The sequence below is a fragment of the Laccaria bicolor genome, genomic scaffold, assembly GCF_000143565.1.
Source record: "Laccaria bicolor S238N-H82 LACBIscaffold_1 genomic scaffold, whole genome shotgun sequence".
Lineage (NCBI taxonomy): Eukaryota > Fungi > Basidiomycota > Agaricomycetes > Agaricales > Hydnangiaceae > Laccaria > Laccaria bicolor.
In genome coordinates this window covers 1,535,582-1,549,864 of record NW_001889872.1, presented here as the reverse complement: position 1 = coordinate 1,549,864, position 14,283 = coordinate 1,535,582, and the positions used below count along the sequence as shown (strand labels likewise).

Sequence of the window (14,283 nt, the reverse complement as noted above, 5' to 3'; positions counted from 1 at the left end):
ATTCTTCCACCTTCAATGACATCAGACATAGTTGCAGCGACAGAGCCTCTAGCTTTGAATTTGTATTGTTCTTTCGCCTCGTTTTTCCGCGACCGGTTTTCGAGGGTTTTTCATTTTAGATAAAGACTAAGAGGTTAGCCCAAATCCCAGTTTTGAAAGGTTACCTGGAGAAACATCTCAAGCTTACTGGAAAAACTTCTCAGAGATTATCATAAAACCTTGCGTACCGCTCACAAGAATGGTCGACCCGAACGGAGACGCCGCAAGATAGTTGGTGACCAGGGGATTTCAGACCCATGATGAAACTTCTATTCAAGACTATTTATAGGCTCCAGGGCCGACACATATGTCCATGCTTCCTAGCGTTTTTTGAGAGCCGCAAACCGGTCAGCAAGGGCTTCAAATTCATCCTTGACTTTTCCAGCAGCCGGAGGGCTTGTCGAATCATTGGCTGTCCTAGCGTCGGAGGTCGGTGGCTTTACAGTCCAAGGCTTCTCATCCGTTGGAATTTCAGGAAGGCTCAATCCCGATCCTGATTCCGATTTAGAAGAAACCTCAGTTGTACTTGCGTCAATTGCAGGTCCCTGTTACCCCCGTCGCAGCGCGAGAGTCAACAACATACATACAGAAAACGGTCAAACTTGCCTGACTGACCTTCTCCCCACCTCCCGCATCATCTCCACCTGGCAAAGTCGGCGATGACCATGCAACGCCGTATGCCTTTGCAATTTCAGCCAGGTATGCATTGACCAGATCCGTTGAGGGTGTGGCGACTGAAAGTTTCCGGACCACCTGTTGATTTACATAAAGATTGTCAGATTGCCTGGTCAGTCCCATTATGGGCAGTGTCATCTTACACGATCACTAACGACACCGTCCCGGTTCTCCATCACCGCAACTGAGAATTCACGGCCATACTTGTGCATGAGAATATCACGGAGAATGTGGAGCTCTGCATCTCACGGTGAGATCTGGAGATGGTAATGGGTAGTAGGCATTTTTACCTTTGAGTTCTGTCCGAGGAGCAGCATGGATAATGGCGCAAACGCCTTCGCTAACTCCTGGTGACAGTTGCGGTCACGTTGAGTGGACAAAGTGACAAAAAAAATACCTGGATCTGGTTCTCGTGTACTTCAAGGCAGACTTTATCAATAAGAACATGAAAAGATAGTAAGGAGAGGTGCTTACAGTTGGTCAAGCAAGCCAAATCTTGCCAGGAGTAATTCACAGTAGAGTTCCAGCAACTCTAACAGTTCCACATGGATATCTTCATTGATGACTGTTCGACAGGAGAGATTTTCGTGCTGTTGATGAAGTGGGATTGCGGTGTCATCAATCTCTAGACGCACTGGTCTCGACCTTGACGCGGGCCGTTTCAATCTTGCCTTTCTCTAGAAGAAAAGCAATGTCACGACGAGACGCCTTTGCTTGAGCCTCCTTCTTCTGCTGTAGAGTTCTTAAACGTTGAACGGAGAGCCTACAATCAAGGTACATAGATGAGAAGCTTGTTCTGAGCTGCCAAACCTTCTGAATATTACCGAAGTTGCACCTTGTGGTAGAAAGATCAGGGTCTGTTACAATCGTAAGTAAGTTTGGTGCACGCACCTTGGCCTTGGGGGCGTTCCACAGCGGCATGGAATTGTGTAGAGACTTTCCGATCTGGTTCTGGTAATAGAGTGGTCACTGCGCCCAACGATGCTATAAACAGTGGGCGTTGATCATCAGCTGCATACAGAAACCAACATTCAATATCCCACTACCTCTGCTGCTGCAAGCCCAGCGCAACGCTTGTCAGCGAGCATACAGATATCTGATAGATATTCTTTCGAGTAATCGGGGAAATATTTTGGTGAATTGAGATCAACGCTCAGGAGGTCGTGTGATGAATCATGAAGTCGTAGATCAAGCGGGGTTGATGGATGATTTCAATAATACTCAATAGTAACTAGCTTGACATCGCTCACGGTGAGCAATTCGCTCCTTTGTTCCCTTGCTACTCTAGCCCTGCTCTCCCCTTCGTCGTTGCGCTCCGCCCTTGTATGAGATCGAACTCACTTCGACAGTCGCTTCGTCTCAATATTGAACCCTCCTCATGTAACTCGGAATCACCGATTCTAATGGTCTCGCCTTGTTCGTCACGCATTGGTGTAGGCAGTGCGGGTACGACCCCGGCCAGTAGCCCAGGGGTCATTATCTGTTCCGTCCTCTGTCTCTACGACTTCGACTCCGATGGACCCGACTTGCTTCCGTTCCGTAAAAGTGAGATCTTGGAAGTGGTAAAGCAGGAAACAACGGGCTGGTGGGCTGCCATGCGAAAGAATGGGGATGTTGTCGGCTGGATTCCAGAAGCATTTGTTATCCCACTCGCGAAGGAAATGGCAGAGCGGTTACGTAGGGTGTGTCAGGAATCACGGATCTACGAATACGAAGCGGAGAACCTTAGCAATCCCGCCCCCGTCTCGCAACTCCACGAACCGGGAGTGCTGTCTTCGTCAACCCACCGTCGGAGACCCGAGGAAAGGGTACGTTTACCCACAGTCGATCCACCCGTTCGTACTTAACAGCCTGGCATACAGAGGCGTGCCTCTTCACCCTTGCTACCCTCTCATCACGCCCCTCAACAACCTCAAGATGATCTACATCCCTGTGAAACCCTGAAACATAACTCGTTGGCACCCCCTCCCCAACCAATAGGGCCCCAACCACCACCTTCTCCATCCGAACCAATGCCACAGCCTCCTTTACGATCTGCACCATTAAACGGGTACGCATCCCTCCTACCAACAGACCAAGTGGAGAATCGCCCACGCCCCGGCTTGTTCTCCAGTAGGAGTCTGCGGCGGCACCAAATTACGCTAGATGACCATACCACACTTTCGGAACTATCGATGGTTCTGGGACCTACCAACACCGGGGGGTCTGATAGAATCGCAAGCCCTGACATCGCTTGTTCTTCCGAAGTCCTTTCTCAACATTCTCGTTCCAGTAAGGTCAGACGCAGGAATGAAAGTCACGATGCACGATTTCCCAACAGTTCCTTTCAGCTTGTTGGGAACATACCCCGATATCTGCGGTCGACCCATTCTGATCAGCTTGACTTGGACTGTGATGGCAATGTCCGCTCAGGAACGCTGGTCGCAATGATCGAAAAACTTACAACTGAATCCGTTGCTCAGGACCTATCCAGTGTGTAATTTTTATAATTTTTTTCCTGCGTGCTGAGGAGTTCAGACTCAAACGAAGCAGTCCCTTTTTCAACAATGTTTCTTGCAACATTCAGGACAATCACTACTCCAGACATTCTTTTTGAACTGCTCTTAGAAAGGTTTCGGATGAGTCCGCCAAAGAATTTATCGCCAGCCGATGTTGGGGATTGGAAATCAAGGTATCTTCTACCAACACGAAAACGAGTTCTTGATTTGTTCATCGCCTGGTTGGAGCAATATCATTTGCTGGAAGAAGAGCCCCACATTGCGCGACATCTAACCGATTTCCTTCTTTCTTCTGTTACGCCAGTGTTCCCAGAGGAAGCAAGCAATATTCTTCAGAAAATTGAACACCTGGTAATTGGTTTTCTAATTATCATTCAAGTCACAACAAGCTGACGGAAATCTGCAATAGACGTTTTCGGTACCCCATAGCGCTACACTTCTTGTTTCTCCTCGTAAACCTCGCAAATCCAAGGCGTACAAGAACGACTTGTTAAAGATGGACTACATCGATGTCGCTGAACAGCTCGCGCTTCTAGAGTTCCAGCTTTATGCCAGGGTCTCAAGCCAAGAATGCCTCGCATACGCAAAAACCCAGTCTGGGGATGAAGTAGCGAAACTGAACGTCTTCTGCAGCACACATGATAAAGTGGGAGCTTGGGTGAAATCGAGCATCCTAAGTAACGGAATGTTGGTAAAACGCGCTGATACAATAGATTTTTGGATTAAAGTCGCAGAGGTCCGTATCGCTTATTTCTTGGGATGTGTGTTTTGGCGGCTGATTTTCCACAAATGTAGAAATCCCGGCAGTTAAATAACATTGCTTCTATGAGTGCTATCATCATCGCGCTTTCTAGCGTCGTCATAACTCAATTACATTTCACCTGGGCTCATGTGGGCCGGAAGTCACATCTTGATGTTCTACTACGGTTCAACGATCCTAGTGGCGGCTTTGCAGGTTACCGTAACCTCTTGCAGACCATTGAGGGTCCATGTGTGCCGTTTGTGGGCATGTTCTTGGCGGACATCGTTCGGATACGGGAACAGTTTAGCGATCCGCCAGGGCGATTTTGCTTCCTGCAACGGCAGAGGTGGTATGAAACAGTGTCGACGATGCTCAAGCATCAGAAACATCCGTATGATATTCCATTCAGTCAGCCGACGACTACATTCATCCAGAACCGCTTGGAGGAAGGGATTTCGAAGGAACAGACCTGGTTTTGGAAGACGAGTCAACGAGTTCAACAGTCAGAACTTGCCCACGCCGATATACGGAAGGGATTAGAGGCAGCTGGATTTTAAAGGTATTCTAAGTGTACTATTGTTTTTCATATTTGCTGTGAAGATCTACTTACCTGGAATCTTACTCGTAATGTATTATTTCGTATATTGATGCTTGACACTCTGGCAGCTGGGAGATTGCCTGCTTCCGTAAAATACTTTCACATGCAGATAAAATATGTATATCCCAAAGGTCCAAAGAGCCAAAGAAAATGTGACAAAAATGGAGTATGTAGTAGGTTACAAGGTAAGCAAACGAAGCCCTAGAAGGACGTGTGTAATCGTGACGATGAATGAGGGGCATGACGGAGAAGAGCCGCTGAAGAAACGACGGGGTCTAGAAGGGAGGAAGATCAACAGTTGCAAGCCTCTTGCTGACCTTGAGCAGCCGATTGCTTGTTGAGATCAACTCCGGCTCTCGCTGGTCCTGTACGCCCAGGCCCACCAGCCCGGGCAGAAGGAGGTGCTGTCAAAGGAAGTTTTTTTGCTAAAGGTGAAATTTAGATGCGCGTTTGCTGAATTTCTGAACGTCGCTCACCGATAGCAGTAAAGATCTCTGAGACTCCCTCGCCTGTCTTTGCGCTGGTTTCCGCCCACATGAGACCTTCCTCATCAGCATATTTCTTTGCTTCCTCTTCCGTTACTTGACGTCGGGCTGCTAAATCTGATTTGTTTCCACAGAGGGCGATCACTATGGAAGGATCTGCTTGACGTTGAAGTTCCCGGATCCAGGTGCGAGCCTTCTCAAGAGATGCGGTTTGTGTGATATCATAAACGACGACAGCACAGTTGGCATTCCGGTAATACATTGGTGCCTATGTTGATGTAAACACGTAGCGAAGTGGGTGGAAGAGAATGGGTGCATACGAGGGACTGCGGACGATAAGGTTAGCTTGGCATAAATCCAGGCAATAGTGGACTTACCTTGTATCGTTCTTGCCCAGCGGTATCCCTGTATGAACGTAGGCATGAGTGAGGGAATGGTTGGAGTGGAGATGTCGTGTACCATATTTCGAACTTGACTGTAGTTTGATCGTCGAGCGTGACAGTCTGGGTCAAGAACGCGGCTATTTCAAAGTGAGATGGAGAAAGGTGAATGAAGTGTGATACGGACCACCGATGGTACTCTCTCTGTAGTCGTCAAACTGGTCTTTCACGAAACGTAGAACTAAGCTGAGCAGATATGAGTGGGTTGGAGTGAGTGATGGGTTGGTGACGTACCTGGACTTTCCAACGGCTGATTCACCTGAGAGATTTGAAGTTGGGCGTTGTCAGTCGACGACGAGCAAGAGACGTACCTAAAAGAACAAGTTTGAATTGAAACTGCTTGGACATAGTGCTTCGAGGTGGTGATACTGTAAGTCAGTCTGCAACTGGCGGAGTGCAGTGCGAAGTGTCAAGTACGGCTATTTCCGAGGTTGTCGTTCAATTTTCCGACGACTGTTCGCATCTCTAGCGCATCTCCCTCATCATCCGCACTGAGTCTGAGTATCTAAGCTCTTCCTAAGCTCTTAAACTGGTCCTGATCCAGGCCTATCCCGGCTACGACTCCTTTTCAAAAGCGATATCCTCCGAGATTTTTAAGAAACCATGAATCGTCATCATCCATACGGTGGAAGTTTCGACAATGGCCCTCCTCCCCGCAAAGGCAGCTCTCCTTCTGGTCCAGGTCCCGACAGATCTCATCGTCATCAAGACAGAGGCGGTGCACCTTTTCGTGGGAGGGGTGCACCGCCGTTCAATCGTGGTCGAGGAGGATATGGTCAATATGATGGTTCCATGAACGACCACAGCGTCTATGACCATGCCCAAACCGATATGGGGCCCTACACTGATTATGATCAGTCTCTCTCTCAACATCCGTACTATCAACATAACGAGTATCCGTCTGCTCCGCACGTCGCTCAGTATGCTGCACCTCAGCCATCATATAACCAAGGTTATGCCAAATTCGAAGGTGCGCTCGAGTTAAGACTGAACATAATCGGTTCCATCAAGGGAAATTTCGTAATATCAGCCTTTTGAAAAATGCCAGTTGAGGCACGCGGAAAGTGGCAAACGTTACTCCTGGTTGCAGACCCGCTCAGCTTAAGCTATCACGTAGCGAAAGCCATGTGGTGAATATCAACGACGTCGTTTCCATTTTTTTTTTGAAGCGCCTGACTCGGTCAAAGTTAATCCGCCTTTTGAGACGTCGAGTTTCTTGAGTGTTTTTGCCTCCCTCCGCGTGCAATCCCGCTTGCTACGTCCTCTTGCCTTTGGTCCTATTTTCTGTTTGTGTCGTGAAAGTTTCTCACTCGTGTCATTCCTTCCGTGTTAGACGGTGCAGGTGCAAACTTCGATGGCGAGAACGATTACGACCGCGCTCGCCGCCCTGTTAGAAAGGAACGGGATGATAAGGTGCACGACTCCATCATTGAAGAACGGATACAGCGCGAACGTCCCTGTCGTACCTTGTTTATCCGCAATATTAAGGCGAGTATCCGTCGTAGAACAACGAAGAGTCTATTCTTTGGATGCTAGCAAGTGAAACAAGTAACTGACTCTTGTCGCAGTATGAAACGAACAGTGATGATGTTCGCCGCCAGTTTGAAGAACATGGAGAAATAAAAACCTTTTTCGATCTGATTTCAACAAGAGGAATGGTATTTGTAACTTACGTGAGTTTGCATGAGACTCTTAGGCGAGGCTGTGAATGTTGACAACACGTGGACGCGAATTAGTTTGACTTGCGCGCAGCAGAGCGGGCTCGAGATCGACTACAAGGATCAGAGATCAGTGGGCGACCTGTGAGTTTTGAGAACTGCACGAAAATAGCCTTACCACCCATCGTTTGTTCTTTTCGTCAGATTGATGTGCATTATTCTCTTCCGCGTGATGATCAAAGAGGACAGGATCGTGAAAAGAATCAGGTTTGGTCAAGCGTCATCACCTTCATCTAGATAATAATTAGGCGCCCACACAGCAATTCCAAGGAACTCTTCAAGTTACGCTCCGAGGTTCAGGCCAACCTATTGATGATAATGAGGTTCGAAGAAAATTCCAACAATTTGGAGATGTAAAATCAGTTAGACCTGTTGGGGAGCGGCCCGAGTAAGTTGCTATTGTTATCAAACCAAAGCAAGTCTATATATATTGCCACAGTTCTCGATACGTGGAGTTCTACGATACTCGCGTAAGTGCCTTCCTTTTCGTTCTGCCAAACAATCAGTCATATAACATCCCTCCAGGCTTGTGACGATGCTTTCGACCGTCTGCGTCATCAGGGTTTACAAGATGGGGTAATGGACATCGTTTTCGCTTGGGATGTAAACGACGGCAACGCAGGGGGGCCACAGTAAGTGATCCAAAACACGCTTCAAGCGTGCCCTCTAATTTCAGTGTTGATAGGGAACGAGGTGGCCGGAACTGGGAGGAAGGCGGTCGCGGAATGAGGGGTGGGAGAGGACGAGGTGGAAGAGGCCGGGGTCGAGGTCGAGGGTTCGACGAAGATTACGACCGTCGAGGAGAAGGAGATCATGGCCGCATGGATCGTGAATCAAGAGGACGAGGAGGACGATACGAAGATGACATAAGCGGTCGTGGTCGTGCAGGCGGTGGATACAACGATAGGTATGACAATTCTCGAGGCGGTTATGGAGGTCCCGCTCCCGCATATGGAAACACCCCAGGTGGCTATGGTATGCCACCACAAAGTATTTCGCAACCTGCCCCCCCACCACCTGCGCAGCCCGCCGCTGCAGCTGCCGTATGTCTTCCTTCTGCATCATTTCAACGCATTACTAACAAACCTATCTAGCCGGTCGATGATCGATTAGAGCAGGCACGCAAAGTACAACAGGTCAGGAAAACCAGTGGTCTCAAATTTTGTATTTGTTAAAACGCCCTACATCTAGCTTTTAGCTGCTCTTAAGCAACCCCCGACAGGGCCCACTCCAACTAGTGGGTCTTCCGCACAGTTACCCCCACCATCATCAGCGCCGATGCCCGCACCACCCAACTCAACACCATACTATTCTCAACCACCCTCGTCAGCACTTACGTACCCACCAAATAGTTCATATGGTGGGGTTCACCAACAGCCTCCACCGACAGCCCCACAGTCAGGTCAAGCACACTCGAATCCTGCGCTAAATGGACTTCCGCCCAATATCCTCGCGCTCCTTCAAGCTACCCAGCAACAGCAACAACAGCAACTACTATCTGGGCCCCAGTATGGGATGTCTCCAGCACAAAATACACCCCCACCTCTAGGCCCAGGCTCAACGCCTGCCAATGCGGCACAATATCAACAGCTCATGTCATATCTTGTGCGTGTTGCAGAATCAATCGTCTCCCACAAGAACTGAGTACTAATTCGTCGTGCAGCATACTCAAGCGTCCGCAGCGGCAGCCAAGCACTAATTAGAATTCACAGGTTTGAATTTGTTGCCTCGAACTTTGAAGTGTATTAGGAGCTCCAACGTCATTCTGTGCTGACGCTATTTATATTATTTCTCTGGTTAGTTTTCTTTGCCCTCCCTCTCTTATTCATGCTTCACGTAAAAGTTTTTGTTATCCTTATCTCATTCTTTCTCCAAAAAAATGTGACCATCATAAGGGCTATAAAGTTTTCTAAGGCGCCATCGGCAACCTGCATCTGAGTTATCAATCGCGCTGGAGCGCGGCCTCCCATCTGCAACTTTGACGCATCTGGGCATTTAATCGAAGCCTATTGACGAGCATTGGTAAAAGACTGGGGGACTTACCTGTCCTCCCCTCTGGACAAAATGTCTTCTAATAAGAAAACCGTCAAAGCGCAGCCTCTCGTCTTAGAAGGTGTATGTTTAGAAACGTGAGCCCAGACTGAACGTGGGTCAGTGAAGGATTGAGCGACTTACCTCACATCAACATCACATGTATTCCTCCATCCTCTGAACAAAGAGAAAACTAGTGGAACAAAGCCTCCCGCCATAGATATGGCAGTTTCGGTACACCTCAGCGTTGACTGTAAGCCCAGAATGAACGCGGTTGATGGAGAATTGAAGAACTTACGTAGTTTTCGCCTCCTCTCTCTGGACAAAACACCTTCTAGCAATTGCAAGAGTGCTGCTGATGCATGTGGATTTCGGGACGCGTTCAGTTTATGTCAACCTAAGATAGTGAAATTTTAGGAGACTTTTGTCATGAGTTTGGAGGTTGGCATTTGGTTGGCATATAAGTAAGTTGCGACATCATCATCCGCATATGTTGAAGTTTATCTTCTCATTGAGAAGTTTTCACGATGGGAGGACAACAAGAATAGGCGACTCGGCTGGCATCAGAGCTATGTAACTATTTCAAACTTCGATGAAACCACATATTTGACTCAACTGAGTCTCAGAAAGCTCATACTCCTTACGCCAAACTTCGATTTCTAGGTGTTGGCGTCTCACTCAAGCGGTCCCTTTATGGAGCAGAATCTCGACAGCCCGGTGATGCGAATTCGATATGAAGCAGAACCCATAGAGGGACTTACAAGTCTATCCTCTCCCACCCAGAAATCACCCAATGACGCCCTTGCCAGTTCCTTCGACGGAAACAAACCTGTTAAAGCCATGCCCTTGCTCAAAGTAGGCAATTTTCTTGGATCCGGCGCATATGTGAGCCAAACGTTTGAAATCGAAGTAGTAACGAATATTCATCATGTGTGCAGGGGGTGGTTTATCATGCGACGACTGGCTCAGATGAAAGCACTCAGCTCGTACTTGCATTAAAGAAGTCGCGAACGTCTCTAAGGGTTAAGCGACCATCCCTAAAACATGAAGCACGGGTTCTGCAGCTCCTGCGAGGCCATCCTGCTATCCCAAGCGTATATGGTTATGGCCGATTCCGACATTTTGATTATCTTGCCATGGAACTTCTCGCATCGAGCCTGGAAGACCTTCACAAGGACCAAGCCTTTCCTCTCAAGGCTGTATTGTCCATTGCTGATCAGATGGTGAAGTGGCTATCTCCTATCTTGTTCAGTAATAATAGGCTCAATGTTACTATAGCTGTCCGCCCTAGGCCACATTCACGCACATGGAATAGTCCACCGAGACATCAAGCCAGGTAACATCCTCATCGGTTTCAATCATCAACTTCGTCTCATCGATTTCGGAATTGCGCAACGATTGAAGCCTGGGGATTCCATCCGGCACAATCCTCCCGTTGAAGCCCATTGTGTTGTGGGAACTTTGGATTGGGCCAGTTTGCATGCTCACTACGGCTACGTTGCATACCCAATATTTTTGAACATTGAACCATTTCTGAAATCTATGTTTGGTATGTGGCAGAGCTCGGTCCACGTGATGACTTGGAATCTTTGGCATATATGCTGCTATTTTTCTTGCGAGGCGACCTTCCTTGGCGACGTTACTTGCGTAGTACTCACGGAACTCTCGCTAGCAGGGCAGCTCAAGTCCGACAGAAAAAGATTACTTGGACTGGCTCAATGTTAGCTGGAAGCCACCCAGCCTCTTTCGGCCACCTTCTTGACTCCGTTCGTAGCCTCTCATTTCGCGACAACTTTGATTACGATGGCTGGCGTTCGGCGTTTCAAAAAGTATCCTGTGATCATGGATACAGCTTCACCGATGACATAGACTGGACTGTCGCAGGGAATGCGAAACTAATCCGTACTTATGTTGAGACCCATCTCGCGAGTAATCTGCTGACTGAACTTTATAGCGCCTACGCCGACACCAAGCTTAAGGCCATCAATCCCTCCTTACGTTGTCCGCCCGGGACAGCTTGTATACGTGCAAGTACTCTCCAGGTTCACTATTGAAGGACACAGTTGTCAAGCCGATGCTTCTTACTGGCATGACCCAGACCTCTCAGGCGACTACTTGATGACTAAAAGGAGGCCTGCCATCGTTCTTCAAACACGGTTGAAGGACAAGAAGTACTACGTGGTTAAGGTCGTCCCTATCAAGCTGGGACCCCAAGCTCCAGGGAGCACTGTCATGAGACTAACGAACAAAGGATCTGCTACGGACGCCTGCTCCTTACCAGGTTGGCCCTTGTTAGACGCGTTTTGTTATGTTTTTCCTCATCTGGAATCCTTTGCTTCAGTCCCCCAGGTATTTCCTTTCATTCTGCAGTCATGTTTATCATATTCGATCTACCCGTCAGGCAGCGCCAGTACCCGCACATTGGAGAATGAGGCCAAAAGATGTAAAATCGCTCTTGCATAGATTTCACTACGAGCGGAGCGACATGTCACCGGAAGATTCGAGCAATTATAAACAAATGGAGTGTCGATCCGGATACGAAACATATGTCGATTTCACTCCCATGACTCCGGAGAATATTGTCGTGCCCCAATCTGACAATGTGGCTGTGGACTGGTTTGGTGGAAGGGGCTGGTTCGACGAGATTCTGAGAATCAACCGCAAAAGATCGGCGCAGGATGGCGCAGGATGGCCAAGCAGAAATCCAGACAGGATGAAAGATCACGGAAACTATCCGGACAGCTACTGGGGGACGGACATAGACGCTTGGCATATCCACGGGGAGAGAGGCCGCTCACTGACTCTGCCGGAAAGCGAAGCTGCCCAACTCGATGGGGAGATCGACATTATCACCGACGTATTGGATGATAAGAGGTGTAGTTGCGAACACTGTAAGGAGAACGTCTGTCCGTCCTGAATCTGTGGGGTATGGCTTCTACCAGTTACCGTTTGTTGAGACGCCTTTACATACAATCCGTTTTTTGACCTCAATGGCTTTGATTACAAAAGTTTGGCTAACCAGGGCTAACCCGGCCCGAAACCGAAGAACGGATCACAACGAAGCCACGTGATATATGGGCCTTTCCGTTTGTAACTTCAACTTGCAATCAATTTGCTCAACAACGGCCTGGACTTGAAGCTTGAATATTGCTTTGACTGCACAGCCGTTCCTTATTCTCAACCATGTTGGCGTTGGCGACGCTTCATGGCTTACTCCTTCGGATACTTTCTCCTCCCCACTTCCATACAGTCGTCCTCCACACGCCAGCTGGAGAATTGATTTCTGCTGCCTCTGACCCACCAAGACCCAAAGACGAAATTCACATTGTTGTTGGACTTAGCGGAGAGGTTTGGAAAGAAACAAAGGAAGGAGGTTTTGGGATGGTCGACAGCGAGGTAGGTTAAAGTCATCATCCGCGTTTCTCCCACCAATGTTGCTCACCTAGCGTCATGCGAAGCTTGGGCGCATTATTGTGTTCCCTGTAATGGAGACCCTTGAAGATTCCGTAGAATCTCAGGGAGAAATACGATCTCCAATTATGCTCCTGGCTTTGAATGCCACTGATACCGTGGAATGGGAGGAATTGCACAATAAGGTCTGTCGGCTCGGATTGTGTTGATGTAAAAAGAAAGTAACAGTTTTTTTTCGGTAGGGAACAGCATTAGCTGCACATCTGGCTAAACAGCTCAGCAAATTTGGACCATTGTTATCCTCCCCTCCAGCTCCCACATCCTCTTTGAAATCCAACAAATCTCCCCTCTCCGTCACCCGTTCTTAAGCTTGTGACATCTGCATCCTTGCACAGCCTGGAAAACTTTATGTCGACCTTTCCTTCCATCTTGTTTTTACCTTGCATATCCAACTGCTCTCACACTTTCTTATCTTTATTTTGCACGTCATTGAACACTCGTCATATTTATTTCATAGATAGAGTAGAATACCTTTTCGCAAGCATATGTATCACCAGGGATATAGACGTTATGTAGCAATTATACTATCTAATCAAGTGCGCCTGATTTTCAGTGTGCTTTGATGGAGAATTGCGGGAATTACCCTGTCATTCAAGTGTCATCGTCCTTCCCCGTCGTCATCGCGGTTGAAATCCCCTCCAGGCCTGTGAGGTCGTCGCTGGACAGCCCGTCCGACGTCTTCTCTCCCTCCCTTCTCTCCCCTGCACAAGATGCGACTTTTTTGCGCGTCTTTGTGCCAAGGCCGTCTCGTTTCAGTCACGCGATGTCAACGACGGAAATTGGGCGTTCTCACACAGAAAATAGAACAGAACGCGAGCGTATCGGAGCCCATTCCATTCCGTCGCGAGCCTTTCATTCAGCCACAAAAAGAGCCCAGACGGGATCCTTACCTCCTCGTAGCGCCAGAGCTGACCCACCTTAGAAGCAACCTCCTCGACTTGTTGGGGTCGACGCAACCCGGCTTGACGGACATTGCAAATTATTACTTCCTACAACCCTCGAAACAACTTCGGTCTCTTCTAGTTCTACTACTTTCACGCGCGACTAATGGATTGGGGACGCACTGGGATCGAAAGCAATGGGAAGCGCATTGTGAACGCGACTTTGGACACTCCGAAAGGCTCGACAGACCGCTGAAGAGACCTGACGTTCTTCACGAATGGAATCCCAGCATGCCTGACACTACATCGTCTTTTGAATCTGTCTTTCAGTTGCAACGCACGTCTCCCCGTTCTGATGCTCCCATACCGCCTTCCTCATCCCGCACAACCACACCCTGCATCGTATCCCCGCCAATACTTCTCCCTACTCAGATTCGTCTTGCTCAAATCGTTGAAATGATACATATCGCATCCACGCTGCACGATGGTGTTGTCACAGAGACGGACGGCAAGGTGGATTCCGCAGCTGCCCATGGGTTCGGAAACAAACTCGCTATTCTCGGGGGCGACTTCCTTTTGGGCCGCGCTAGCACGGCGCTTTCACAATTGGGAGAGAGTGAGGTGGTAGAACTTATTGCGAGCGTGATATCAAATGTGGTGGAAGGGGAGATATTGAGCATGGGCAACGTGCAAACACCTGAATTG

General features: G+C 48.5%; 5 protein-coding genes across 5 annotated transcripts; 3 read left to right on the top strand and 2 right to left on the bottom strand.

Moving 5' to 3' along the window:
- Positions 1–193: 193 nt before the first annotated feature.
- Positions 194–1,655, bottom strand: LACBIDRAFT_170582 (uncharacterized protein). Its single transcript, XM_001873418.1, has 9 exons — positions 1,606–1,655; positions 1,539–1,549; positions 1,350–1,477; positions 1,189–1,279; positions 1,112–1,131; positions 1,005–1,061; positions 858–952; positions 655–792; positions 194–584 (listed from the first exon to the last, which is right to left on the bottom strand). The coding sequence occupies exons 1-9, from the start codon at positions 1,633–1,635 to the stop codon at positions 360–362; spliced, it is 795 nt and encodes a 264-aa protein (XP_001873453.1). The 5' UTR covers positions 1,636–1,655; the 3' UTR covers positions 194–359.
- Positions 1,656–2,039: 384 nt separating this feature from the next.
- On the top strand, positions 2,040–4,511 carry LACBIDRAFT_301272 (uncharacterized protein; the record flags this gene model as incomplete). Its single annotated transcript, XM_001874045.1, has 5 exons — positions 2,040–2,522; positions 2,577–3,186; positions 3,247–3,563; positions 3,622–3,948; positions 4,008–4,511. 5 exons carry the CDS (start codon positions 2,040–2,042, stop codon positions 4,509–4,511), a joined length of 2,241 nt encoding a protein of 746 aa, XP_001874080.1.
- A 437-nt stretch (positions 4,512–4,948) lies between these two features.
- LACBIDRAFT_148181 (uncharacterized protein) lies at positions 4,949–5,825 on the bottom strand (the record flags this gene model as incomplete). The annotated part of the gene is made up of 8 exons (XM_001873417.1): positions 4,949–4,977; positions 5,029–5,305; positions 5,358–5,363; positions 5,415–5,442; positions 5,497–5,557; positions 5,608–5,663; positions 5,712–5,736; positions 5,789–5,825. Coding segments are annotated over 8 exons (519 nt in total), but the record flags the coding sequence as incomplete, so codon positions are not given.
- Positions 5,826–6,080: 255 nt separating this feature from the next.
- LACBIDRAFT_301270 (uncharacterized protein) lies at positions 6,081–8,894 on the top strand (the record flags this gene model as incomplete). Its single annotated transcript, XM_001874044.1, has 12 exons — positions 6,081–6,447; positions 6,811–6,965; positions 7,046–7,150; positions 7,214–7,279; positions 7,340–7,402; positions 7,456–7,583; positions 7,635–7,665; positions 7,721–7,827; positions 7,881–8,238; positions 8,290–8,331; positions 8,387–8,800; positions 8,859–8,894. The coding sequence occupies 12 exons, from the start codon at positions 6,081–6,083 to the stop codon at positions 8,892–8,894; spliced, it is 1,872 nt and encodes a 623-aa protein (XP_001874079.1).
- A 3,515-nt stretch (positions 8,895–12,409) lies between these two features.
- On the top strand, positions 12,410–13,005 carry LACBIDRAFT_301268 (uncharacterized protein; the record flags this gene model as incomplete). Its single annotated transcript, XM_001874043.1, has 3 exons — positions 12,410–12,622; positions 12,673–12,822; positions 12,880–13,005. The coding sequence occupies 3 exons, from the start codon at positions 12,410–12,412 to the stop codon at positions 13,003–13,005; spliced, it is 489 nt and encodes a 162-aa protein (XP_001874078.1).
- Positions 13,006–14,283: the final 1,278 nt, after the last annotated feature.